General features: G+C 40.7%; 1 protein-coding gene across 1 annotated transcript in view; it reads left to right on the forward strand.

The window, feature by feature from the left end:
• The first annotated feature begins 13,117 nt into the window (after positions 1-13,117).
• The window catches only part of Il31ra (interleukin 31 receptor A), a 40,478-nt gene continuing 26,498 nt past the window's right edge, over positions 13,118-27,097 (forward strand). Inside the window, exons 1-5 of the mRNA XM_028783824.1 lie at positions 13,118-13,205; positions 19,066-19,183; positions 22,129-22,298; positions 25,432-25,574; positions 26,598-26,751. Of these exons, the coding sequence (XP_028639657.1) occupies positions 13,151-13,205; positions 19,066-19,183; positions 22,129-22,298; positions 25,432-25,574; positions 26,598-26,751 (640 nt within the window). The 5' untranslated portion in view covers positions 13,118-13,150. The remainder of the gene's footprint in view (positions 13,206-19,065; positions 19,184-22,128; positions 22,299-25,431; positions 25,575-26,597; positions 26,752-27,097) is intronic.

A 27,097-nucleotide genomic window follows, 5' to 3' on the forward strand; every position in this document is an offset into this window, starting at 1 on the left:
TATTTAACTGTAACATCTTTAACAAAATTGTCTTGGTAAAACATTTTTTTAAACCTTTCATGTTTGAAAATGTCTTTACCCTTGAGATGGGTAAAATACCCTAGATGAGAATTCATTTTCCCCAAGTGTAGAAAATGCATTGATCCATTGCTTTCTAGCTTCTTGCTCTGGCATTGAAAAGTCTGAGGTCATCCTCATGGCTAACTTAAGAGTTTTTTCCTAGAACAAAAAGGGCTAGCCTGATCAAGCTATATATGCCATTCTTGAGCTTGACCAAAATGGAAATACTGACCTCAAGCTATGGATAATTTTATCAGCATTATCTGCAGCATCAAAGATCAGCAGAGCAGTTTTCTTTAAATTCATAATCTCACTATGCAAAGTTAAGCATCCAGAGAGGTGTTAGAATTATGCCAAATACCCTGAAGGTGCCTTTAAACTTTTTCCTAATTATAATGACTATCATTGTAAATTTTAGAAGTAACACAACTCCATTGATATTTGGCATGACACTCAAGATGGCTCTTTACTCTTAAACTCTGAACCTCTTTCCAATAATTTGAATAGGATAAAGAGCAGCAATCCCTTGTTCCAAATGCCTAACTAAATCCTCTTGTATACTCAGCACATTAGTAACTTTTTTTTTTTTTGCTAAATGATTAACAAAAGTAGCTGTCTTAACTTCTTATACCAAAGCAATTGCAGAAGCAGTGGTGCTAGCAATTAATGTAATTAAAGCTATTATACCAGCAATAATCAAGCCCACTACCCTCTTGTTTCTGCTTAAAGCCTAACTCACCTCTTCCAGTACTTGCAAGCTTGTTTTCAGAAAACCAAGGTTCTGTAATACTCAGGGCAATAAGACAAAAGCTGGTTGATAGACCCCTGTAACAGACATGCCAGGTTTCAACACACTAACATACAATCAATGCAACTTTCAATAAATACTGTAGAAGAAACAAAAGTAATTTTAACTTGACAATTTAAAAAGCCTTAACACATGCACTAACACTTGTTTGAAATCCAGATTCTGTCCCAACTTGATAACATAACATCATAGAGAACTAAAGCTAACTTCCAAATATGTCTTTGAAAATGTCCAGATCCAGCCTTCCAAATGAAGACTGTTATTTCCAATATTGGATTGATTCCTAGACTAGTACATGATTGAGTCCTTTTTGTCCTGGGAATACTTTTATTCCTGCCCATCATGTTAAAGCTTGTCTTTAACACCATCAACATGTTGGCAGCCAAAGTACATGACTTGAAACTGAAAATGGACTCCCAGATAGAGTTATTAATTTAAGAGGCTGGCAAGCCAAGAATGGGTAAGATTCTGCACAGAACCTTACCAACCTAAGACAAGAATGCATTGCTTTTGATAATGCATATTCCATGATGGGTAAGGAAGGCATTCTTCTCAGAATGACCTAAGACAGGCTCAGTCTCATTTATGAAATATAAAAGGGGGACATGTGGAGAGCTTTTGGGACTGCTTGGCAGGAATATGACATTGGCCAAAGACAAGGAAATGGGCTTCAGGCAGGAATCTGACATTAGCCTAGAACAAAGAAGTAATTTCAGGCATAAATCTAAATCTTAGGCTAGAACAAAGAAGTAGGCTTCAAGCATGAAAATAACTTTGGGCTAGGACAGGGAAGTAGGCTCAGATATTTTGGTCATCCTGATAAGCCCTTAAAAACAGTGTTCATGGGAGTTTTTTGTTTATTGCCTTGCTTGTTCTTTGACTATTTGTGTTTATTGTTTTACTTGTTTCTTGACTATTTCCATCTATTATATGCTAGTTCCTCAACCTAGAACTGACCTTAATACTTGCATGTAATCAAAATGGTATAAAAGCAAAAAGGAGGAGGGGGGATGGGATGGGAGTTTCTGGGTGGGGAAATGGGGAGAGGGGATAACATCTGAAATGTAAATAAATAAAATATTCAATAAAAAAAGAAGAAAAGAGTTTTTTCCTGCTTTTTTTTCTGTGTATCTTTGATACCTAAATACATTTTTTTTTCTTGAGAGTGTGTTTGTTTTTGTGGGTTTTACTGGAAACAGTGGGCGCTTTCAATCCAGTCAGCACTATTCTTCAGTTCTGGGGAATTGAGGTCGTTCCCATGCATATTACTGTTATGTTATGTTAGGTATGCTGGGCTTCTGTAATGCCTTCATAACAAAAATACTTTGTTTTATATAATGTATCTCTTTCCACTTATATTTGTGCAAGTATAGTGGGGGAAATTGAGTCAATTTAGCTTTGTGCAGTTCGGGAAAATTCTAGTAGTCTATTTTTTTCTGCAGATTTTTAACCAATAATTCATATCTTCATTTCTCCAAAATCAATTGTTATTATTTCTGACAGTTTTGTTCTCTAAAGTCAATTTTTAGTGTATTTACACTGAATTTGCAGATAATGAACCATTTTCCCTGTGGGAAATACAGGGCTGGGTTCCTCTGGGCCTTTGCTCTGTTTTGTTCTTTAGGGTGGATTTGTTTTTACTTACTATGCTAGGGACAGTGGGACCTTTCAATCTACAAACAAATGTTCTTCAATTCTGGGAATTATATTAGTTCTTGCATCACTTAAATGATGCATAACCTAGTTTTGAGTGTGTCTCCCTTTAAAATACCGTATTTGTAGTGTCTTGTTGATTTATCAACATTGAACTCAACTCATGGCTAAACACTGTAATTCATGGCTGGGTGAAGCTTTTTCTAACATTTATTTGTTTCATAAGACACATCCCATAGACTTTCGAATGGTAGCAGCACTCAAAACTGCACGTGGCCATTTGAAACAGTATAGTCAGTAATAATTGGTACAGAAAGCAAAGGGGGGAAAGGTGGCACTAAATGGACCACAAAAAGGGATATTTGTATACTTGGAGGGCAGGTCAGAAAAGGCAGCTGGTTGCCCTGTTTGGCCTTAGCTGAAAATTTGTGTATCAAGTTATTTATTTTTCTGATACCGTATGCACATCTACAAATGACCAAAATGCTATATGCATTTGAGAATTTACAAACATTTTAGTAGGTAAGTAGGTTTTGAAATAAAAAAATGAAGGCCAGTTGGACCAAATGGTATCTCAAATTCCTGAACTATGTATGATTCTGTTGCATAATTATGCTTATTTCCTATTAACATTCTTTAGATACTTTTAGGCCTCAGCTTTCTCATACCATTTTTTTTACTTCTCACTTTTTTGGAAAAATATATTTAAAAAATTAATCACAATATAATTGCTTCACATTTCCCCTCCTTGTCCTCCCTCCAACCCTTCTCATAATCCTGTCTCTGAAACTCCTTCCGCTCCCTCAACTGATGGCCTCGTTTTGATTATTATTTTACATATGAAATAAATACATATGTACAGCCTGCTGACTCCAATCAATGAGGGTGCCCATCCCTGGGAGAGACTCTCTCTCAGCAGTCAGTATAGTTCTTGGTCTGGGGCCATACCCTGTGGAATTTCTTCCTTCTTTGTTAATATGTCTATTGGTGGTTTTGTTCAGGTCTTGTCTAATCAGACATACTGTTGATGTGTCATGGGTGTAGCTTCCCTGTTATTTCTATGAGACACAATCTCAGACTTCCTGGTCCTCTGGCTCTTTCTCCCACCTCTTCTGGGATGTTACCTGAGCTTTACATAGAGGGGTTGTGGTCAACATGCATCTGTTGTAACCAGGCTCCACATAATCTGTTGATCTGAACATTATAGCCTGTTGTGGTTTTCTGTAACAGTCTTTGATGAGCTTCACTTGTTTTGGATATAAGGGTGAGTTTTAGAGTATAATTATGCTGGTCTATTAAAGTGGTGGTAGTAGGTTCTCTTCTAAGATTCATGTCTTCAGGAATCCTGGGTAGGTTTCTACTTCCAGGTATGATTTCCCTCCTGTTGAATGGGCTAAATGTCCCATTAGATAGCTATTACTAGTTACTGTCAAGCTATTGAATTCTTAGGGATATCTTGCCACTGGCCATTGTTATAATTCAATGGAATCATACTGTTGATTCTTTCTCTCCCTTGGCAGCAGGCGTAGTGCTGCATTTTCTGCCATTATTACAGCTCAACCACAGAAAGGAGGCCATCAGATGAGAGCCAGGTAAAATTTGAGTTTTGGATCCAAAGTGTGCACTGTCTTCAGCTATGAGAACTTAACCTTCAACCTCTGAGAGACAACTAGGGGCAACAGCCAAACCCTGCATTGTTTTGGGAGTCACTTGAACTACCCTAACCAACAATTCAAATGAGGGTTTGTAGTGAGATTTTTGGAATCCGTGATTCCTTAAAAAAAAAATAACACACACAGAAATATTGCAAGAGTATGTTTTTGTTTTAATCCCAGGTGTAGGGATATGGGGTTGCATCATGCTGTCTGCAGCAGCTGACAGTGATTTGCCTCTTGTTCTAACAGAGGTGTGGTTTTGCCAGCTGCAGATAGTTTCTTCTTTGTGTGATATTTGGAATTGTGGGAATTTTTCAGAGGGTATATAAATTCTAGGGCCCTGCTAGGCAGGGGTTGGTAGTTGTTGGACATTCAAGGGGAGCTGTGGTTTCTTGGTAGTCATGCTCAAAGAAGAAACAAAAGGAAAGAAATTAGATTCAGGGCTCTCTTTTTCCATCTCTTTCCCCTCTATCCTTCTTTCTTTCCTATCTAGTGATTAGTGGGCGATGCCCAGAGAGATAGAGGGTGGGAAAAAGAAGAGCCCACAAAGTAGCAAACACCAGCTATAGAGGTTTCTCATAACTGGTGCTGGGGAGCTGTTAGTGTATTGCAGGAGCAATGTCAGCCCAAGTGATATAATTTCATTTATACATGTGTGTACACACACATATCTGTATATGTGTATATATTTATATGTTATGTATAATTTTAGGTAAATATAAAACAATATGATTCCTCGAAGCTTTGTCAAACATCCTTAGTGTTATTTGTCCTTCCTCTTTTCCTCTTCATTTATATTGACTTCCCCTTAAATCCCACTTTCAAAAAATCATCTCTTATTTGCTGTTTTCTCTTTCTTCATTTATATTGTTTTTTGTTTTGTAGTTTTCTGAAAGAATGAAGGAAGTACCTTCAATTAGCCATGTCTGAAGTAGAATACCCTCTGATATATCCTTCTAGGCATATCACCCCCCCAGTCACTAGATAGGAAAGAAAGAAGGATAGAGGGGAGAGAGGGGTTATACATATACATACATATATGTATATATACACATATATGCATATATACATATATTTATGGATAAGTAGTTATTGTATAAAGAAGTACTTTGTATTTTCTGCTATTTAGCTTTCCTATGTAGTGCACTATAACAACACTTTAAATAGTTTATATTTATGTTTAAATATAAACACCAGTGTAGCAAACATATCTTGTCTTAAAACTTAGGCTGGGTTTCTTTCCTGTTGTACCACATCCTCTTCTCTGGTCTTATTATTTTTCTGTGTTGATGATTTCATCAGCCAATAACAAAAGGTTGCAAAGGTGTAATATGCAAAGGAATCCCCCAAATTATCTAATTTGACCTTGGTGTATAGGAAAGAAACATCAGATGGCCTTAGTTTAGTTCCAGGCACCTATATTAGCTACTTTTCTACTGCTGTATTAAATACAATGACCAAAAGCAACTTATAGAGGAAAGCATTTGTTTGTTTTACATATCTTGAGTCACAATCCATTGAGGGAAGTCAGGGCAGGAACGCAAAGAGGGCAGGAACCTAGAGGCAGGAGCTGATACAGAGGCCATAGAGGGGTACTGCCTACTGGTTTGCTCCTTTTGGCTTGCTTAGCCTGCTTTCTTATAGAATTTGGGACCACCGCTGGAGGGATGGCACCACCCACAACAGGCTGGGGCTTCCCCCATCAATCACTAATTAAAAAACTGTCTTACAGGTTTACCTGCAGCCGGATCTTACAGAGGCATTTTCTCAATTGAAGTTCCCTCTTCTTAGATGAGCTTGTGTCGAGTTGATTTAAACTAGCCAGAACAGTTCCACATTTATACACTTTCTCAGCTGTTTTGAATTCAGTTTCTTCACCTGTGCAGTAGGAATACTGTCAATTTCACAGAATTATTATGAAGGTCAAGTGAGCAAATTAAAGTTACTAGTACTAACCCCAACGCATAGCAAGGGATTCATATACTACTAGTTTTCAGCATTCATGTTGGTAACTAAGCTGGGCTTCTGCACTGTTCAGCTTAAATAGAAATAAGAATTCGGAACATCTTTTCAGAGTTAGCAACTGTATCTCTTCCCCCTGGCTCCTTCCTGGATTATATAGAACATCATGGCTGTATATTTCTTTTTCTTGTGTTGAGGATACTTCCAACACTTCATATCCATTGTCAGATTTGTCAGGACTTCCCGAATATAAACTTGAAAATTGAGCAATTTCCTTGAGTTGTTTATGGCCTCTCAGATGACACTTCCTTTAAAGTTGAGTGGTGTAACAGAAGCAGATGATTATTTATTTAATTGTGCTGTTACAGTAAATGCAACTAATTTCTCAGCATAAGTGGGTAAGTGCCACCCTGGGTTGGGCTGGATTTAAAAGTCAAGGGAGAGCCCTCAGATAAGTACAGGAAGCGCACATCTCCCTGAAGATAAAGCACCTGTCACCTGGTACATCCTGTCTTGTGCATAGCATCTGTTTCCGTGAGGATCCTTTGAACCAGCTGGACATTACAGGGTACCACGTAGTCATGAAGGTGAGTGTGAGGACTCATTTGTTGATGATCAGATTCTTCTTTTCCTACTATGTGTGGTTGCTTGCTGAAATTATGGGTCAGAACCTCATCATGTGGGCTATTCTTTTGATAGTTGTAGTATGCTCTTTTGGAAAGTCATGTTTTAAAAATCTTATGGCAAGGAATCATTGGGATGGAGAGTGAGAAGGTGGTAGAATATTCTGAACAAAAGAGACTCACACTATAGACCAGAGAAAACAAGAGCAGGGTGAATTGGAGTGAAATCCTTGTGGGTAGTAGAGTTCTGAAGCAGGAGAGATGAGGGAGGATCAGTCACTGAGAGTTACCTTATAGCTCTCGTTAGAGCTACCCTATCCCTGTAGTTGAGAGTCTGTATAGAGCGGGGACTTGAATTTGGTTTTGTCCCTCACAAACTGTTATTTTTGAAATGGTTATGGACCATCTCTGATGTTCAGTTTGCTTGTCTATAAAGTGGAGGTAAGACAAACTCTACAGGGATTCGGAGGCAAGTGGACAATTAATATAATGTAATTAGCACCCAGTAGGTTCTTACTGTTACATTGCGGTTGGGTTCTTGCCAGTCTAGTTGCTGGCCATTTAGAACCTTCTTCCTTGGAAGCAGCTCACTAACTCAAATGGGCTTACTGACTTTGAGACTGAAGTCAGATATCTGACATCTCTTACTTTTATCCTGGAAAACGTTCCGTATCCCCATATAAAAAAGTAAGGGGACCATTATTTATTAAGTTTAAATTGCCAATATTTGGCTGAGGTGACTTAGTAGAAATTTCATATAACTTAACCTAAAATATAATATATAAAATGTACTTTACACAATTTTAAGTATTTAAAGAAATATGAAATATATATAAAGGTATCTACCTTATTTACTTCAAAGACCTAAGTGAAAATACATGCATAAGATGAGACTAGTATTATTATTTCAGGATCAAAATCAGAATTTGAGAGAATAAAACGGGGCTGGAGAGATAGCTTAGATGGTACACTGCTTGCCACACAAGCATAAGGACCTGAGTTCAATTCCCTAGAGGCCATATAGGAAAGCTGGGCACAACAGTACACAGCCATAATCCCAGCACCAGGGAGGCAGGGATGGGAAGATCTCTGGGACTCTGCCCAGGCAGTCTAGCTGAACTAGATCAGTGAGAGACATGGATGGGGTGAAGAGATGGTCTAGCATTGGCTACTCTTCAAGAGGACAGATTTTTGTTGTTGTGATTGTTTTGTTCCAGTTCCCAGCACCCACATGGTAGACTCGTCTGTTGAGTGTTGGCCTCTACACGCATGCTCACACAAGCACACGTGAACCTATCCACACAACAACAAAGGAGAATGAGAACAGGGGACCCTTTTCTTTAAGCCAAAGAAGAAAAATGATACACCAGAGCCTGTGAGGAATTCTGAGGTACTGTACTCGGTACTGTAGTCAACCCTACTGGACTGGGCAGCTCCTTGCTTTGTAAAGACTAAGAAAACAAGATTGAGTGACCATGAAGGTTCAGACTTCACACTGGGAGTGAGGAAGCCATCAAGCAGGCTTCCCAGCCTCGCTCAGTCCCTCAGCATTTCTCGAGACTAATAGGACTTGGGTGATAGTTTTAGTCTACTGTGTAGAGTATTGTCAGCTGACAAATAGTTGAATGGATCGCGAGCAATTAACTGAATGAAAATAAAATTGGAATTGGAAAAAGTTCAACATCTTGGAAGTTCAACATCTAGGAGCCAACCTTGATTGAGATTTGAAATGCCAAAAGTGTCATGTGGAGCGGAGGATTGCTAGGGAGGAGAACAGCTTCACTTTGTGGTACATGACAGGGTGTAGGAAGGCGGAGACAACAGGCAGGAGACTCTTCCTGCTTTTCCTCTCTTACTTCATCCTGGCCATTCCTTGTAGCCAGCAGTAATTGTTTAGGTTGTTTCCTCATCCCTGATGGCAGCTGCCACAGGGTTATATCTTTGGTGGTGTAATTAGCGAGCTTAAAGTGGAGACATGGTATCACCAAGGGCGCTAAGAGTCCACCATGACATATTCATTGTATTGTTGGGAAACTGGGCCTCTACCGGATACTCCGTTCAAATGAGTTTCCTGTGGGTGAGAATGACAGTTTTGGGAGGGGTCTTTCTCCGAAGAGCAGTTACTACCAAGCTGCTCCATTTCTAAGTGAAGGTTGTTAACCCAGGACCAGGAACTGTTGATGGTTCTTCCTGGGAGCACAGCAGAATCTTTGTCGTTTTCCTATGACATTCACCTCACTTAAGCCTCTAAGAGCCCCAGGAGGGATGGCCTGTTTAAGGCAGGAAGTCGGGCGGTGGTGGCGCAAGCCTTTAATCCCAGCACTTGGGAGGCAGAGGCAGGCAGATTTCTGAGTTAGAGGCCAGCCTGGTCTACAGAGTGAATTCCAGGACAGCCAGGGCTACACAGAGAAACCCTGTCTCGAAAAACCAAAAAAAAAAAGAAAGAAAGACAGGAAGTCCCACATCCCTTTCCCTGGGCTTCCCCTTCTGTTAAATCTGTAATCAGAAAAAACAAAACAACCTGATTCCGAGCAACCTTGAAAGGAGACTTGGTTTTGAGGTATTCTTCCCAAGGCTGTGGTGTGATCTTGTGGCTGCCCTGTTAGAATCTATTCTGGTGACAGAACATTTTGTAATTTTCCCTAATAAATAGTACTGGATAAAACCTGCTCTCTCTCTCTCTCTCTCTCTCTCTCTCTCTCTCTCTCTCTCTCTCTCTCTGTGTGTGTGTGTGTGTGTGTGTGTGTGTGTGTGTGTAAGCATTCCTGCCATGAGAGCATGTTCCTTGGCATCCTATTCTAGGACTTTCTGTCTCTCCCTTGAGACAGGGTTTTTCACTGAAAAGTCCCTGGAGGGTCCCTGTCCTGAGGGCGTTGGTTGGGTTTCTACAGTCATTACTTGATGTCTCTTCTTAGTTGCTCTGTGTCTTCCCTGCACAACTATGATCACCATGGAATATTTAGGGTCACAGTTCACTCTCTGAATCTACAAGGAGACTGGAGACTTTTACTCATTTTGTGCTCAAACTCCCGGAGGAATTGCAGCATGACAGTCATCAGTGATAGCGCCTCACTCATTGGTAGCTTGAAAAAAGAAAAGCCTTACTCTGGCTGCCCTCTCTATCTTTGGCCTTTGTTAAGCCACGATCCAGCTCGTGGAAGTCAGAGCTGGGCTCTTCTGCACTCAGTGCACAATGCTGAACGAATCCAAGAAGTCCAGCTGCTGCTCTCTAAGTTTCTAGAAAGCCACTCCCCCCAACTGTGGCTTCTCCAGCTTTGCCGCCTGGTGGGATAGTGCTGTGAACTGTTTAAACCTTCTTTTTAAACTTTCACGAATAACAGGTAAGTGTTCTCATAACAAAGGAGTGAAATGATGATTGGTACTAATTTAAAAATATTTTATTTAACATGAAGTAGCCATAGATTTAAACATGAAAAACAACTTATCGCCAACAGTTTTAGCTTTATTATATAGATATTAATTGATCCAATTATTGGGCTGGTGGCATCTGTTTTTATAGAACTTCGATATCTGGACCTCCCTCCAATTCCAACAATGCTTTTAAACATGTCAGTGGGAGCGAAGACTAAAAGACATATTTTCTCCTAAAACTAGAAACAGATTAATATAAATTTCTAACAATGAGAAACAGATGAGAAACATTGCATTGTTATGCAACAATGACATTTTTGCCTCTTTTTGAGTTTTTTATTTTTATCTTGATAAAGAACTTTAATTTTAGTGTGTGTGTGTGTGTGTGTGTGTGTGTGTGTGCGCGTGCCTGTATGTGTACCTGCGGTAGTCAGAGAACAACTTGCTGGAGTTAATTCTCTTCTTCCATGATGTAGAACCCGGGGATTTAACTTGAGTTGTCATGCAGATGTTGGCACCAGATGTCTTTATCCACAAAGTCATCTTGCTGGTCCACATGCTACATTTGAAAAGACATATTTATTCTTCCTTTGAGAAAGTAAAGATTCTCCTTGATGTTTGATACTCACGTATATCCAAGAGGCTACATGCTGAGCGAAGACGTTCCCCAGAGTAACATTAGGCATGACAGTTGCCGTTCTCCAACCAGTGGTCCAGCCTTTCACTGATGTTTTCATTGCTCTGCTTTGTGAATTGAGCTTGTTTGTCACTTAAACTGTCCTCAAACTTGCTATGGTAGGTAGGATGTTGTTGAAGTCACAATTGAACTTGGGCTTCAGCCTCCTGAATGCTGGGATTACAGGCATGGGTCACCACTTCTGACCATTTCTATTTCTGTAGATCCCAGTTCTTGTGCTGCTTCATCACCTTAGGTATTTTCATCTAGCGGACACTTTAATTGGCTGATGAGTAAGACACTGTCGTACATCCAGTGATCTGTCACAGGAAAATGCAGTGTCGTTTATTTCTCCCTGAGATGAGTCACGTTTTTACATTTGCCTCATGTTTAGATTCTCCTAGCCCAGAGCTAGCATTCATTTTATCCCTTATCAATGGCTATGCTACATAAACGGTACTATATAAACATGCCTACCGTGTAGCAGGCTCTCCACTGAATAGGCTCCATTCTCACAAAGCTACCAGAAGGAGGGGAAGGCAGAAGGTATGTTACTAAGTGCCATTCAGTCAAGTCTGTGGATGAGGCTCAAAGGAAAGTTCTGTGGGTGTCTTGGGAGGGAGGGCATCTTGGCATAGATTGGTCTGAAAATGCGTCTAGGAAAGTGATTAATTTGCTGGGAATAAAGATGTGGTAGCCGAAACAAAAATGCCTTGATTTCTTCTGCTGCTACACCACAGTCATCACTCATCTGGTAGCAGTGGAGTGGGGATTTCTCACATAGCAAACCATTGATTCTGTAGGACCAGATGCCAGACAGAGGTCCTCTAATCCAATTCCGTTCTGATACAGAATTCCCAGATATAACAGCACAGCCCAAACTCCAAGACTGGTTTCCTGAAAATGCATCTGCTAGTTCCAAGTCCTGGGTGATTTTATTTGTGCTTTCGACCAACTGACTGTAAATCATTGTTAGTACGGCTTCCTCTTTGAGTTTGGCTAATTTCCTTCAACAACTCCTGAACTCAGAGGAACAGGCTTATCAGATTATTTATTTAAAATATAATAGAAAACCTACAGATGAAGAGATGCCTAGGAGAAGGTATGGGGTCGAAGTGTGGGCTTTCATAACCCTCTGGAAGTCTCTACCTGTTCATCTGTCAGAGAGCCCCTGGGACCATTCCTTTGGTTTTTTTCTCATTGTATAGGCTTAATTGCCTATACAATGTTGTGTGAGAAAACCTAGCAAGTCTGTGTGTAAAGACTTTCTTCCTCTAGGAAATGGAGTGAGCTCTCTCTGCAATGACAAGAGTTTTATGAGTGTTGATGCTGCAGGAGAAGGACAGGTAGGTCAGAGGGTTCATGCCAAGTAGCAAGATAGAAAGGTAGGAGAAGCTGATGTGGTAACTCAGACCTGGAATTCTAGTACTTACTGTGGCTGAGACAGGAGGATTGCTGCTATGAGTTCAGCATCAGCCTTGGCCACATAAAACTCTTAGCAAAGCTAACCTTAGTTACAGTGTGGAAGCCTGTCTCAACAAAGAAAGCAAAGAAGAAAGGAAGGAAGAGAGGGAAAGAAGGAGGGAGAAAAAAAGAGGTAATAAAGGAAAAAAGGCAGGGAAAATTAGAATTTCTGATAGAGTTTCTATGACTCATCTCAAGAAAGAGAAATGACAGTTTCTATGGCCTGCCTTTGGGAAGGAGTTATGAGCCAAGAACTAGGGTACAAAACCAAAATGTCACGTATCATAATTTTATAATGGGAAGGGGCCCTGGTAGGCAAACACAGTTTGGAGACATGAAATAGAGCAGTGTTTCTGGGAATCCTGGGTTATTTCATTTGGCCCAGGGCTCAGTGACTGAGGCAATGGCTAGAAGCTAGCCTCAGTTCTGTACAGATTCGTACTACCTTCTGCCTGCCTCGGCCCTGTTCTTTGTGGTAGTTTGCTTTGTGTGGTGTGCAGTGTGGACAAAAAAAAAAAAAGAATGCTTTGTCAGTACACATCTTTAAGATAGGGACTGGGTTGATTTAACAGAAAAGATCTATTAAGTGTTGTGACAGACAGCCATCAGGATGGTGTGGGGTGGGGTGAGTGGGGTGAAGTAGGATGGGATGGGATAGGGTGGGTGGGTTGGGGTGAGGTAGGGTGGGACGGGATGGAGTAGGATGGGGTGGGGTGGGGTGGGGTGGCGTGGGGACAGAAATGAAGCTTCTTCCTGCCCAGACACCTAGAATCTGCCAATGGAGTCGTGTTGTTAAAGAGAGACAGGAAGCAGCCTCTCACTTGACTGATGACATTTTGAACTCTCTCTCCAGCCTCTGACTGTGCATTCTGGAACAATGTGGACCTTGGCACTGTGGGTATTCCCTCTACTCTGCAAACTCAGCCTGGCAGGTAGGTTAGCCTTTCATGGATTGTGTAGTTCATATATTTTTGGAGAAGAATTTTTAACTTTGGAACAAAGGGACTCTGAATATCCACAGATGAACAATAGAATCCGGGCCAGTTTTAATGTATGTGTGGGCCCATGTCTGGACGCAGGCTTGCGTGTGTGTGCTGACAATAGAAATACTTTTGCATGTGAAAATGTGAAGAGATGATCTTTCATTCTTAAAGAAAGCGATGACCTCATAAAGATCCAGTGCACTCAGACATGTCCAGCATCTGGGCCACAGGCTGCATACATCCCAGGACAGCTATGAGAGACCTAGCATATTTCCAGATCATGACATCATGCCACAGTGTCAAAGGGGTAGACAGCACAAGGATAGCTATAAACACAGCCTGGCATAAAATTGTAAACTAGCTTTATGAGATAGGTTTTCCAATTGTTTTTAACTTAATTATGGTTCTCAAGAATGAACTTTTTACATGACAGTTTCTTGTGCCATTGTCAAAAGGTTCATCACACCTAAACCATGCCAACCTAAGAGCAACTTCATTTAAAACAACCTATGTTTAAAAATTAAGATTAAAAAAAAATCTCTGTGGGCTGAATATTGAAAAGCAGGGAGATGCAATTTACCAGCAACTGTTTCTTGCATGTCAAATGGTCAAGGCATGCCCCATGGCCTTTCCCAATCTTAAAGGGCCAGGAAGTGAAGTCTGCCTGTGGGTTCAGGAAGAAGAGATACTGGTTCCAAAGAACATTTACTCTCCCTTTCTGTAATACCTGTATTAAACGTCTGTGTGTGGCAAGCAACACACTCTGAACAAAGAAAGGTAGCACCATGCAAACAGCCCTGGCTGAGTGGAAAATAACTTTTGGAGCCATTTTCTTTTCTCCTGACACCTGGTGACATTTTTAATCCTGGAAACTACATATGTGATTCCTTCCACTTACTGATTTTAATACATGTTAACCAAAGCTGCCTCTTTGTCTTTGAAAGCTGGCTTTCATGAGATAACATTCACATATGCCACAGTTCTGTTAAAAACATTAGGATCAAGAGGCTCTTGGTTTTCTCAGTAGTGTGACCTATATAATGTGACCTATATCCAGTTTTAGGGCTAGAGTGGTAATGGCTCAGTTGTCAAGAATGTTTGGTGCTCTTGCAGAGAACCATAGTTCAGTTCCAGCAGCTTGCAATGACCAGGAACCCCAGCCCCAGGGGAACCCAGGTCCTGCTCTGCCCTCTACAGGTACTGGCATTTACACATACATGCCCCAACACAGGTACACATAAACACAAATCTTCAGACAATCTGATAGTCAGTTTTAGAACATTTTCTTCATCCAAAGCAGAAAGTAGAACCATTAACAGTCATTCTCCAGTTCTTTCCCCCTTTCTCAGCTATCTCCCCTCCCTACCACCCCTGGGCAACTACTAATCTCTTTTCTGGTCTGGCCCTATACGGTTGCATGTTTCTGACCTTTAAGAAGTACTTGCACTTAGATATAATTGTATATCCTTTAATGAGTCTATACTTCCTCCCCTTAACCCACACTTCTAGTGTCTTCTTCCATGTGGTTAACTTTTTTGAAGTACACAATTTATCTTTCTTTGCCTCTATTATTCCACTGTGTGTGTATTGTGTGTCTGGCTCTGTGTGTGTGTGTGTGTGTGTGTGTGTGTCTGTGTGGAGTGCATGTGAATCTAGAGATGAGAGGAAATCTTTGTCACCAGTCACCATTCACTTTTGAGATTTTTAAAGACAAGGTTTCTCACTAGCTTGGAACTTACCACATAGGCTAGGCTTGGCTTGCCTATGAAACCCGGGAATCCACATCCACGTGGCGGTATGTGCCACCATGCCAGGCTTGGGTTTTTCAAAACTAGATCAGAAAAATTGAAGGAGAATTTTACTGACTGAGCCATCTCCCAGGTCATGAATGTCTCATTAGCCTACTGTCTTTATGTTAGTAACTTCCTGCCTAGACTACTGTGGTTATTATTTCATACCTGTGTGTAGTATGTGTACTTGTTAATAAGCATGTTGGTGCATCTACATGTGTGTGGAGGCTCAAGGGTTCATGTGAAGTTCCTTTTCTATTTTTTGAGACAAGTTTTTTCACTGAATCTGGATCTCAATGACTAGGCTAGGCTGGCTGTGCAGTGAACTTCAAGGTCTGCCTCTCTGTGTCCATCCACCCATACTATGGCTAGAGTTAGAGGCACACTGCCATACCCAGACCTTTTTTGTGGATTCTGGGGATCCAAACTTAGGTCTTCATACTTGTGTATACTTGTGCAGATATATTGTTGACTGAGCCATCTCCCCAGACTGTGTAGGCTAAAGATATATGCACCTATATACAACCAAGCATAATGTAAACATGCCTCAATATAGAAATACCACACTCAAAGCATATGTGAATCCTATACACTCCCACGAGCCCCGTATACCACATACACTATACACCATACACACTGCATGCAGCAAACGCACATACACACATATAAATATATCGCTATTTTCTTTGAGTCCTGAAGATAAGAAGTGAATCAGTCAGCAAATGAGTCATTTCTTTTGGGAATATTTGGATGACCCTTAGTTCATCTTCTATGAGATTTTCCCTGTGACATTTGTGAAATATTCAGGCTGTTAACATTCTGCTTGCTGTCCCAAGGACTCCCTAGGGATGTCTTAAGTTGTGTGGGCCCTTTGTGGAATGTGTTAATTCTGCACCTTCTAATCTCCATGTAACATGGACTGCTACTTAGGTCTAGTTCAGTTCATTTTGGTCTTGTTATGCATCTAAAGTTGCAAGTCACCATCTTTGTCATGGTTTTTGGCATGAAGATAAAATTCTTACTGAACTACTGAGGGGTGGGTATGGATGTAGGGCTTGCAGGAGAGAGTCAGAGGAAGACCAATATGGAGGCATCTAGTTCTCCCTTGTTCTTATTTGTCACTGTTCGGGGTCTCCTTTGTGCATATGGACAATGTACATATTATAGAACAAATATATAAATAAGTACATATATAAATGTTTCTATCTAGAGCCCTTTAAAAACCATAAATGCTAAAAACTAAACAAAAGGATGAATGTCACTCATCCTGGAGCCCTTTACTGTTGCCTTCCTAGTAAACAGTAATATCTCTCTGAAAGAGTTAAATACAGCTTGCATGGCTCAGGTATTACAGAGGTGTAGAAAACCCCTATTTTCTATGATTAAGCTAAATCAAACAAAGTCCCCTGTTGACTGAAAGTAAAGTCAGGTAGGAATACAGAAACGAGGTGTTGAAGCGCCTTAATGGCTGTTCCTTAGCCCTGTCTCACTTTCTCCTCGTTTCTAGACTTCAGGTTACCTCAGTCTTTCTGGGGTAAAAACTTCTACTTCCCCACCTTTTCATGCTGAGCCCTGTAAAACAGGATGTTAACCCAGATGGCTGGTCAGGGCCCATTTGCATGTTTATCTTTCTATGCCCTCTTTTTATTCCAATCTCCTCTTCAGTTGGTCCTTGCTGGCAGGGATAAGTTGCTACTACCACCAATACCTCTTTCTCCTTTTCTCCTCCCTTCTCTCCTATGAGCACGTGTGTGTGTGTGTGTGTGTGTGTGTGTGTGTGTGTGTGTGTATGTGGGGGTGGGGTGGGGGAGTGGTCTATGCTCATATAGCTACATTTGCTCAGACCAAGGCCAGAAGAGAATATTGAGTGTCCTGTTTTTTCACTCTCTGTCTTGTTCCCTTCAGGTCTCTTATTGTGAGACCCTGGGCTAGGCTGGTGGCCAGCAATCCTCCTTCCCGCCCAGTGCTGGCTTACGGGCCTTGTATAGCTTCTTATGTCAGCTGAGGAACTGAACCAGGTTCTCAGGCTTCTGCAGAAAGCACTCTTACCACAGAGCCAACTCCCCAATCCACCCTTTCTATTCCTTGTCAGATAGGGACTTCCTCTCTAGGAAACTTTGATTTAATATGTGATTGTGACTTAAGTTGATTTTCCATCTGAAATATACCTTCTCTTAAAGACTATTTATTATCTAGTCAAACATTCAAAAGGCATTAGTAGGAGTTTATTTGCTAAACATTGTCCACTTCTCAAAATAATATAATAATGCAGAAAACCCCACTCAAAATAACACAATCTAAGATTACAAAGGAATCTATATCTTTTAGAAATCAAATTTTCAAAAAAATTTATGACACTTATTCTAAATAGTAAAATCTAATGATTAATTTATGCCCAATAATAAGCAGACCTAATCACTACCTTGATCTGGAAATTGTGACTTTGCATTTTATATTTCATGCTATCTACAATTGAAATCAAATGTAAAAATTTATAATTTTAAAAAGTCAGAGGTAATGATTCTATTTCCACAGTTTGTTGACTGCATTCATGACTAAATCAAATTGTACATATGTCAGTGAGAAGTTAAGATGTACTGTCAGCTCTCTAGAGGCCATGGACTGAGGCCTCACACAGTGGCCAACTTTACTCAGAGCATCAGACAATTTATACTCTGAAGATTAAGAAGGGTCACCTGAGTAAAGTGTCCAATCACAAGGACAAGTCATATGTGGCAAAACATGTTTTTCCATAGAGGCATAAAAAAATTAATCAATAACCAGTTCAAATGAATAAACCCAGTCTACCACACCTGGGACAAGCATGAAAACAATTCCAAGAGCAATTCCATGCTTTGAAGAAACCGAGGTCACGAGATTCTTGTTTTCTTGTAGTTTTTTTCACAGGCACTCAGAATTTTCCATTCTTGGATCATATTCTGACAATGTAATTCATTCCCACTACTATTTATTAATATGTAAATTCTACTACCTAGGGACCGTCTAGGGCACAAGCGCTTTGTTCTGGATGAGACAGTATGTGCTTTTCCTGTCCTTTAGGGAACTACCAGGAACATCAGCTACAGATGTGCAAACACTGTGCACAAAGGTGTAGTGTAAATTGAATTTCTGAATTTTTCTTATGTCCATATCCATACCCAGTTATTCTGAGTAGCTTATCTGATGCCTTGCTTAGTAGTTTACCCACATCTAATATTTACTTTAAATAACTTTTGCCTTTAAGTGAGTTTTTGTTGTTCTTACTGCTGTTTTTATTTTTATTTATTTATTTATTTTGGTTTTTCGAGACAGGGTTTCTCTGTGTAGCCCTGGCTATCCTGGAACTCACTCTGTAGACCAGGCTGGCCTCAAACTCAGAAATCCGCCTGCCTCTGCCTCCCAGGTGCTGGGATTAAAGGTGTGTGCCACCACTGCCTGGCTGTTACTGCTGTTTTGTTTTCTGAGACAGGGTTTCTCTTAGTAGCCCTAGCTGTCCTGGAATCAGGCTGGCTTCAAATTCAGAGATCCACCTGCCTCTGCCTCCCGAGTGCTGGGATTAAAGGTGTGCACCACCACTGCCTGGCTGAACCTGTTTATTTTTATTAGGACTGTAAAGTGTATTTTTAAAAGTAGACATCTCTTCAAAAGGAATAATTGAAGTAACAGACTTTTCCTGAGTATGGTCAGGACAATGGTTTTCAACCTGTGGGTTGCAACTCCTTTCACAAGGGTAGCTTCAGATATCCTACATAAATAATACATTTACATTAAGATATTTACATTAAGATTCGTAACAATAGCAAAATTCCAGTTATGAAGTACCTACAAAAATAATTTTATGGTTTCCACAACGTGAGGAACTGTGTTAAAGGGTCATAGCGTTAGGAAGGTTGAGAACTACTGGGTTAGGAGAATCTACTCTACCTAGCAAATGCGATTTGGAAGGAAACTGATTAAAGTGTAGAGTGCTAGCAATGGTTCTTGTGTTCTAAAATTGTGATTCTGTGACTTCTCCCTAGCTCTGCCAACTAAGCCGGAAAACATTTCCTGCATCCTTTACTTTGATAAAAATATGACTTGCACTTGGAGACCCGAGAAGGAAACCAATGATACCAGCTACACTGTGACGATGATTTGGTAAGTGTGGGAACTGTGCGTGTGTGTGTGTGTGTGTGTGTGTGTGTGTGTGTGCCCTCAGCAGGAGTTGAGGCTTCTGATTCACCTGAGTCAAGTTCCCTAGGAAGGATGACATTTCTCAATATCTTGTGGGTGACAGCTACATCTGTCAAGTGGCTGGGTGGCATCCCAGTTTCTTGTAGACATGCTGGCAGGATTGAACCTGAAGAGGGAGGACTATAGGTCATGTGGTGATCTGCCATTAGAGATGCCAGAGTGGCTAAGAGTGGTCTCCAGTTAGGAGCATGCTGGGAAAGTCTTCATTTAGTCTAACTCTTCTTCTTTCTAGAAAGAGCTATACCTCTGTTTTGTTTTCATGGATCCAGATACAGTGTGGCTGTGGCTTAGAGCCTCAGCCTGCCACTGGTTTCTGTGTGACTGTTTGTCAGTTCAGGGCTCACTGACTTTTCTTCACCGTCTCAAGCATCCCTTTTGATTGCATTTCCATTAGAATACAATTTTTTATCATTTAAAATGTACAATTCTAGCCATAAGCCAGGTTTTCTAAGAAAGCTAATGAAACTGTTCATTTGTGTTCTCCTACAAACAAAATTATTCAGGCTGGAGTTTATTTTGAGATGGACTTTTTTTTTTCTATTTCAAGTAGAGAGTCAATTATTACAAGGGTGTTGGTGGTGGTATATGTGTGTGTGTGTGTGTATTTGCATCTGTCTGTCTGTCTGTCTGTCTGTCTTTGTGCATTCACACATGTGTGCACTCAAAGGGAAGTCTACTTTATATTTACAAAAGAAGAAAAGAAAAGAACAAATCCTTGTCCTGAGGAAGAGAGAAGAAGATGTGGGTAGTTTTTTTTTTTAAGATTTATTATTTATTATGTACAGTGTTCTCCCTGCATACATGCCTGCATGCCAGAAGAGGGCGCCAGATCTCATTACAGATGGTTGTGAGCTACCATGTGGTTGCTGGGAATTGAACTCAGGACCTCTGGAAGAGGTGTCAGTGCTCTCAACCTCTGAGCCATCTCTCCAGCTCCCAATGTGGGTAGTTTTAAAGTTGAGACTTCAAAGACATCTGGAAGTAAGTGTGGGAAAGAAGAGAAAGAATGCAGTCCCAGGGCTGTGACGTGAATAAATACCTGCAAACATTAGCCATAGCACTAGCAATGGTCACAGTCCACACTAAACTTTACTTGTGTGACATATTTCACCCTATACAGATCTGTGCCCATGCTTATGATCATGACACAACACTACCCCAGGAGCCATTTTTTTTTTATCAGAAACCTTCAAGGTCCTTTCTGATCCTCAGATTCCATTTGTCTAAGCTCCATCCCTCCCTAGCTCAATTTGCAAGCCGAGCCTCCTGTTTAATTCTGCTCGAGGTTCACAACCTGAGAGCCACATAGGCTATGGCTGTGGCCTCCTGACACTGCTCTACAGGCACCTGGGAGAGTGGAGCCGATTAGTGAGGTGGACTAGAGTCTCCTGCAGCAGCCGACTTTATTCAGAGTATCAGACAAATGTATCAGAGTATTCATTCTCTAAGGGTTAAGAAAGGTCACACGAGGAAAAGTCTCGTGAGTTCAAGCTTTATACAATCACAAGGGCAAGCCACCTGTGGCAAAAACATGTTGTTCCGTACAGGCATATAAAGGATAGTTTAAATATTTAATTGAATAATAACAGTAAGCAATAATGAGTAATTTGAAGTAAAGCCAGTCCTATCTGCCATACCTGGGAGGAGATGAAAACTCGTTCAAAGAACAAGTCTATGTTTGGAAGAAACCGAGATTACAAGACCCTGGCTTTGTTTCCTGGAGTGTCTCATAAGTGTTCAATACTCTCCTCGCATGCATCCGTGAGGACCATGTTCTAACACTCTTCCACCTGATTCCTGTTAATGGTGTGAGAATGACAGCTCAAGCAGGTCTGTCAATCCACCATCAGTCACCGATCATTATGTGTTATATATTACCTGTCTATTACCTCATGCCTTATGCCTTACTATTCTTTTGCTATGAAGAGACACCTTGACCAAGGCAACTCTTTGTTTTTTGTTTTTTGGTTTTTTTTTTTTTTTTGAGTTTTTTGAGACAAGGTTTCTCTGTGTAGCCCTGGCTGTCCTAGAACTCACTCTGTAGGCCAGGCTGGCCTCAAACTCAGAAATCCACCTGCCTCTGCCTCCCAAGTGCTGGGATGAAAGGCGTGCGACACCACTGCCCAGCGAAACATGAATTTTTAATTGCATTGTCAGAAGACAATTATTTAAACATTTTTATAAAGAGCTTTTCAAGCATCTCTGACAAATCACATAAATAAATGCTTTTATAAAATGGTGATTATTCTGTACATGACTGTATCCTGAATTTTAAATATTAGTTATATTTACAATAATTTATTAAGCAAATTCTCTGATGTTTTAAATTTGGGGAGAGGGAGGAGACAGGGTGTCTCTGTGTAACTCTGTCCTGGAACTCACTGTAGAGCAGGCTAGCTTTGAACTCATAGAAATCCTCCTGCCTCTGCCAACGGAGTGCTGAGATTAAAGGCAGGTACCACCACTGACAGCCTTGAAAGGATAAATTGTTAAGGCTCTAGCTACAGTAATTTGACTCTGATATGGAATTAGAACAATCTGTTGATTATTTCTTAAAGTAGGAATGTATTGCCATATAGTCTACAGGGTTGATTATGACCTGGACTTTGGGCAATCTGTTCTCTCTTACAGTAGGAAGGCACCATCATGTGCTCTTTGGGGTCTCCTGAGGGTCTATGTGGCTCACAGCATCTCAGGCAGGCAGGAAGCAGGTACCCTTGGCAGAGGCACCAAATCCCCACACAGCTAGCTCTCCTGAGAAATCCAGAGCAGAAGTCACAAATGCTGCTTAGCTCATCTAAGTGTGATGTTGTTTTCAAACACATGTTGAACTCCTTTTCCTTTTAAAGCTACTATAGTAAAAAAAGCTGCACTGCTAAGGCTACAGAGGCTTCGATTTGGTTTCGCTCTCCCTCTGCCTATGTGACACCCCCAGATGATTGCACTGTTGAAGTGGAAGCTCAAAACAGAGATGGGAAAGTTAAATCTGACATCACATATTGGGAATTAACCTCCATAGGTAAGTGGTTGACGGTATCTGTGTAGGGACATTTGGAGTGATTGCTCTTCCAACTTCCTTCCCCTAATAAAGGAATCTTTAAGTTCAAATGCAAACTCAGAGTTTGAGGGAATAATAGATATATACTGTGGGCCTTCCGAGGTTTGGTCTATTGTATTGTAATGCGAAATTCTGTATCACAAGGCCTGGTTGCCTCCAGACAAAAGAATTCTCATGGATGCCGGCTTTTGTTGTGCAAACCTTGCTCCTTAATTTAAAACTGTTGGTTGAATAAAGCCAGGGGAGAAGAAGAAAGAGAGGAAGAAAGGATTAGGTGAGGGCCCAGGAGCCACCCTGAGAACACACATAGAGCAGAGAGGACCAGATCAACACTAAAATGAAAGTATCTCAGGGATCTTGGTTAAGAAGTAGTCAGATTAGTTTAGAAGGTTAGAATGGATTAATATCTGCTCATTATTGTGTCTTAAAGCTTGTTGAATAAATCTGATAGTCTCTGTCTCAATTATTTGGGATTTAGCCAGGTTAGAGAAAAAAAGTGCCACTTTTAAATTTGCACTAAAAATTGGCGCCTAACGTAGGGCATGAACCCACAACCCTGAGATTAAGATTCTCCTAACACCCTTTGTTTGAATGATCTTTAAAATTTCTTGATGGTGACTCTTCAGACAACAAAATAAGTTTGATGAAATCAATGCCTCTGTTTCTCTCTTATTGCTTGTGCTTCAGGTATTACATCTAAACCCTAATTTATTGCGGTGTTTTCTTCTAAGGTTTATAAATTGTTACATTTTGATAGTTGGTACATTGTAAGTAATTGTTTTGTTTGTTTGATTTTAGTGTTTTGGGACAGGTTGGCCTCACACATAGGCAAGACTAAATTTGAACCCCTGATTTTAATGTCTTCTACCTCTCAAATAGCAGGATTATAAGCATGTATGCCATGCCTGTCCTATTGAGCTCACTTTTTAAAAGGTGTCATTTTATTAATTTTATTAATTTTAATTACATGTGTGGGTATGTGCACATGAGTACGGGTGACTGTGGAGGCCAGAGGTGTTGAATGCTCTTGGAACTGGAGCTAAAGGTGATTGTGAGCTGCCTGATATGGGTGCTAGGAACTGAACTTAGGTCCTCTACAGTAGCACTATGCACTCTCAACCACTGAGCCATCTCTCTAGCTTCCTGGGTTAGTTTTTTCATATGGTGTTAACTGTGTCAGTCAATCTTTATGTTACTGTAACACGTATCTGTAAAAAAAATAATAAATCTGATTTTTCTTCCTGGCCATGTAGTTCCCAACAGCAATGACTGAATTTAATTAGTTATTATGAAATACCTAGACCATAAACTTTGGCTCATTCTCTGATTTACTCTTTTTTTTATTAATAATTTTATTCATTACATTTCAAATGATATCCCCCTTCCTGGTTACCCCTCCACAAACTTCCCCCATCCCATTCCCTCTTCCCCCTCCCCTCTGTCTCTATGAGGGTGCTCCTCCACCCACTCACCCACTCCCGCCTCACCACTCTAGCATCCCCCTATGCTGGGCATCAAGCCTCCACAGGACCAAGGACCTCCCCTCCCATTGATGTCAGACAAGGCCATCCTCTGCTACATATGTATCTGGAGCTCTGGCTCCCTCCATGTATACTCTTTGGATGGTGGTTTAGTTCCTGGGAACTCTAGGTGGTCCAGATAGCTGATAATGTTCTTCGTATGTGGTTGCAATCCCCTTCAGCTCCTTCAGTCCTCTCCCTAGCTCTTCTGTTGGTGTCCTCGGGCTCAGTCCAATGGTTGGCTGTGAGTATCTGCATCTGTATTGGTCAGGTGCTGGTAGAACCTCACAGGGAACAGCCATTCCAGGCTCCCATCAGCAAGCGCTTCTTGGCATCTGACTAGCTCTTAACTTACTTAACTATTTAATCTATTCTATGTTTCCCACTTGCTTAGTTATCTCTTCTTCAGTCCCTGCCTGCCTCTTCCTTATCTCCTCAGCGTCTCCTCAGCATCTCCTCAGCGTCTCTGAATTACTCTTGCTGCTAATTTACATCCATCTCCTCGGTCCATCTCCCTGTTTCCTCTCTCATTTCGACCCCCATGCTTCTCTTCTCTTTTAACTCTATTTCCCAGAATCCTCTCTCTTCCTGACAATGTCCCGCCTTCTATTTTCTGCCTCAGCTCATTGGCCATGGACTTTTTTATTGACAGGCAATGCTTATAAGATATTCTCTCTACACATGTCTAGACAGTTTATAAAAATAAAAGATTTGTTTTCACTCATGGTTTTACAGGTTTCAGCCTATGCCAACTGGTCCCATTGCTTCAAAGCGGTTTATCTCATAGCTGAAGAACAAAATAAGAGAGAAGGAATCGGGGTCTATTGTTCTCTTCAGTGTTAAATGCCCAATGACCTCTAGACCGCCCCCTAAGCTCTTCCCCTAAAAGTTCCACAACCTTCTAGTAACCAATTGGCGAGAACCAAACTTTCTATATGGAGATCTAAGGAGACACTGGGTGACTTTTTTTTTAATTATATATTTTTCTTGCTCTGTATTATCCAGAAGTTGTTTAAGACTTCTTGTCTCAGACTCTTAAGTTCTCTGTTTATAAATGTGAGCCATCATGTTGGCTAAAATACATATCTTCAGAAAAAAATTTGGGACTCCATGTTCACAGCATGCAAAGAAATGAACAACATTTTCTGGTGGTCATTCTTCATCACAGGGGGCCAAAGAAGTGGCCTGCTAGATGGTTGTGCAGTCTCTTCATAAACAGTTCCGTTTTAGTTTATTCTGTAAGCCTAGTTTTGCTTATGATTACATCATCCTCATTATTAAATGTATTCTTATGTTTTGCCATCATGGTGGTTGGCATTAAGTAAAGGACTGATTTGCAAAGAAATCATAGCAATTCTCTTGTTGCTGGGTATGCTGTTTCCATTGGTCCAGGCCTTGGGAGAGTGGCAGTCTCTTTCTACTGCCTTGCTAATGCATCTGCATGTAGTAGTGGACCACAGAATACAGACTGTCTTTGGCTTTCTAGGCTTACTGTGTTCTAACTCTGGGAAGACACTATTAGTATCTTCTCATCTGTCTATAAATATAAAGATTGTATGGTTTTTGTTTTTCAGTGAAAACTGAACCACCTATAATTTTAAGCGTGAATCCAATTTCAAATAAAATGTTCCAGATACAATGGAAACCCCATGAAGATATTTATGTATTTGATTTAATGTGCACACTTCGGTTCAGGACTGTCAACAGTAGCCACTGGGTAAGTTATCCCAGTGTGGTATTTCCACTAGAGACGCAAAGAAGGCCCTTATTGATAACTTTTTGTCATCCAGAATTGCATCTTTCACTTTTTACATGGAAAAAAAATATTACTAGTGACTATTCTATTTCCCCATTTTCCATTTGTGCCTTTTAGCTGGAGAGTACATCCTACCATATACATTTTGTATTCCAAACACAATGACACCCTGCAGAGTTAGAAATTTGGTTTTGTATTATACCCTGTTTTGTATATTGCAGTATCGGCCACCAGAAACTATTATTTGGCCATTGTAAACATTTTAAAAAATCTTTTACGAAACAAATAGCATATTTTAAGAGAACAAAATATACATTGCATCTAATGAATTGTTACTAACTCAGCATTCATGTAAGAACCCACCCAAATCAGGAACAGAACATCCAATAGTCTGTCAGAGCTTTCTCCTTACCCATTCCTGATTGCTGCCTGTACTTAGAACCTGGTTAGCAACCTCTTTGGGGGTTACATATCAGATACCCTGCATATCAGATATTTACATTAAAATTCATAACAGTAGCAAAACTACGTTATAAAGTACCATAAAATAATTTTATGGTTGGGGGTCACCACAACAACATGAGGAACTGAGTTAAAGGGTCATAGTATTAGGAAGGTTGAAAACTACTGTTTTAGGGTTAGCTACTTCTTCATGACAATCATCTTTCTGCTTTTCATGCTTGTTTGTTTTGCTTTATTTTGCTGGATTTCTGGGTATCAGAATCACCTTGGAGTTTAAGCCAAAGACTGGGTAGCCCCCGTGTCTTTGGGCTCTGCATTGTACCCCTCAGAGTAGTGGACACTAAGTCTCTGATACACAAACTTCCAACTAGCAAGTGGGGAGGAGGAGGAGGATTCAGGGTGTGAGTCATACTTACCATGGATATGACCTGTCTCAGCAAGAAAGCACTGCAGCTGAAGCCGAGAAGCAGAAAAGAAGCACATGCTGTCTCCATTTCTGCTTGAATCCATTCTGTCTTACAGATGGAAGTCAATTTCAAGGATCATGGACGGGTCTACAACCTCACAGGGCTTCAGGCTTTCACAGAATATGTCCTGGCTCTACGATTCAGGTTCAGTGAGTCAAGATATTGGAGCAAGTGGAGCAAAGAAGCAACCAGAATGACTATGGAGGAAGGCAAGCCCCCCTCCCTACTATTCTTCATCTGCTAATTCTGGTGGAGGGCTTCCTGGGTCTACCTTAGTGGTTTTGACACATGGGATTAGGATTTGTGAATTCTTGGGAAACCAGGTCCTAAAGTATCTGGAGGACCCCGCTCACCATAAACATTAGTGGTCTCTGCTAAGCCCCTGGGAATGAGCTATTCTCCTCAGATGCCTAAGTTACTGTAGCAGTTTTATGTACCCAGAGATATAAGACCTCATCTCTCATACTCTTGGGAGATTCTTAGACTCTAGAAGAAATGGCATCATTTCCTTGGAAGGCATCCTATGATAAGTCAAAGCTATACATCTTAAACCTT

This window comes from Grammomys surdaster, unplaced genomic scaffold (assembly GCF_004785775.1).
Source record: "Grammomys surdaster isolate TR1022 unplaced genomic scaffold, NIH_TR_1.0 99, whole genome shotgun sequence".
Classification (NCBI taxonomy): domain Eukaryota; kingdom Metazoa; phylum Chordata; class Mammalia; order Rodentia; family Muridae; genus Grammomys; species Grammomys surdaster.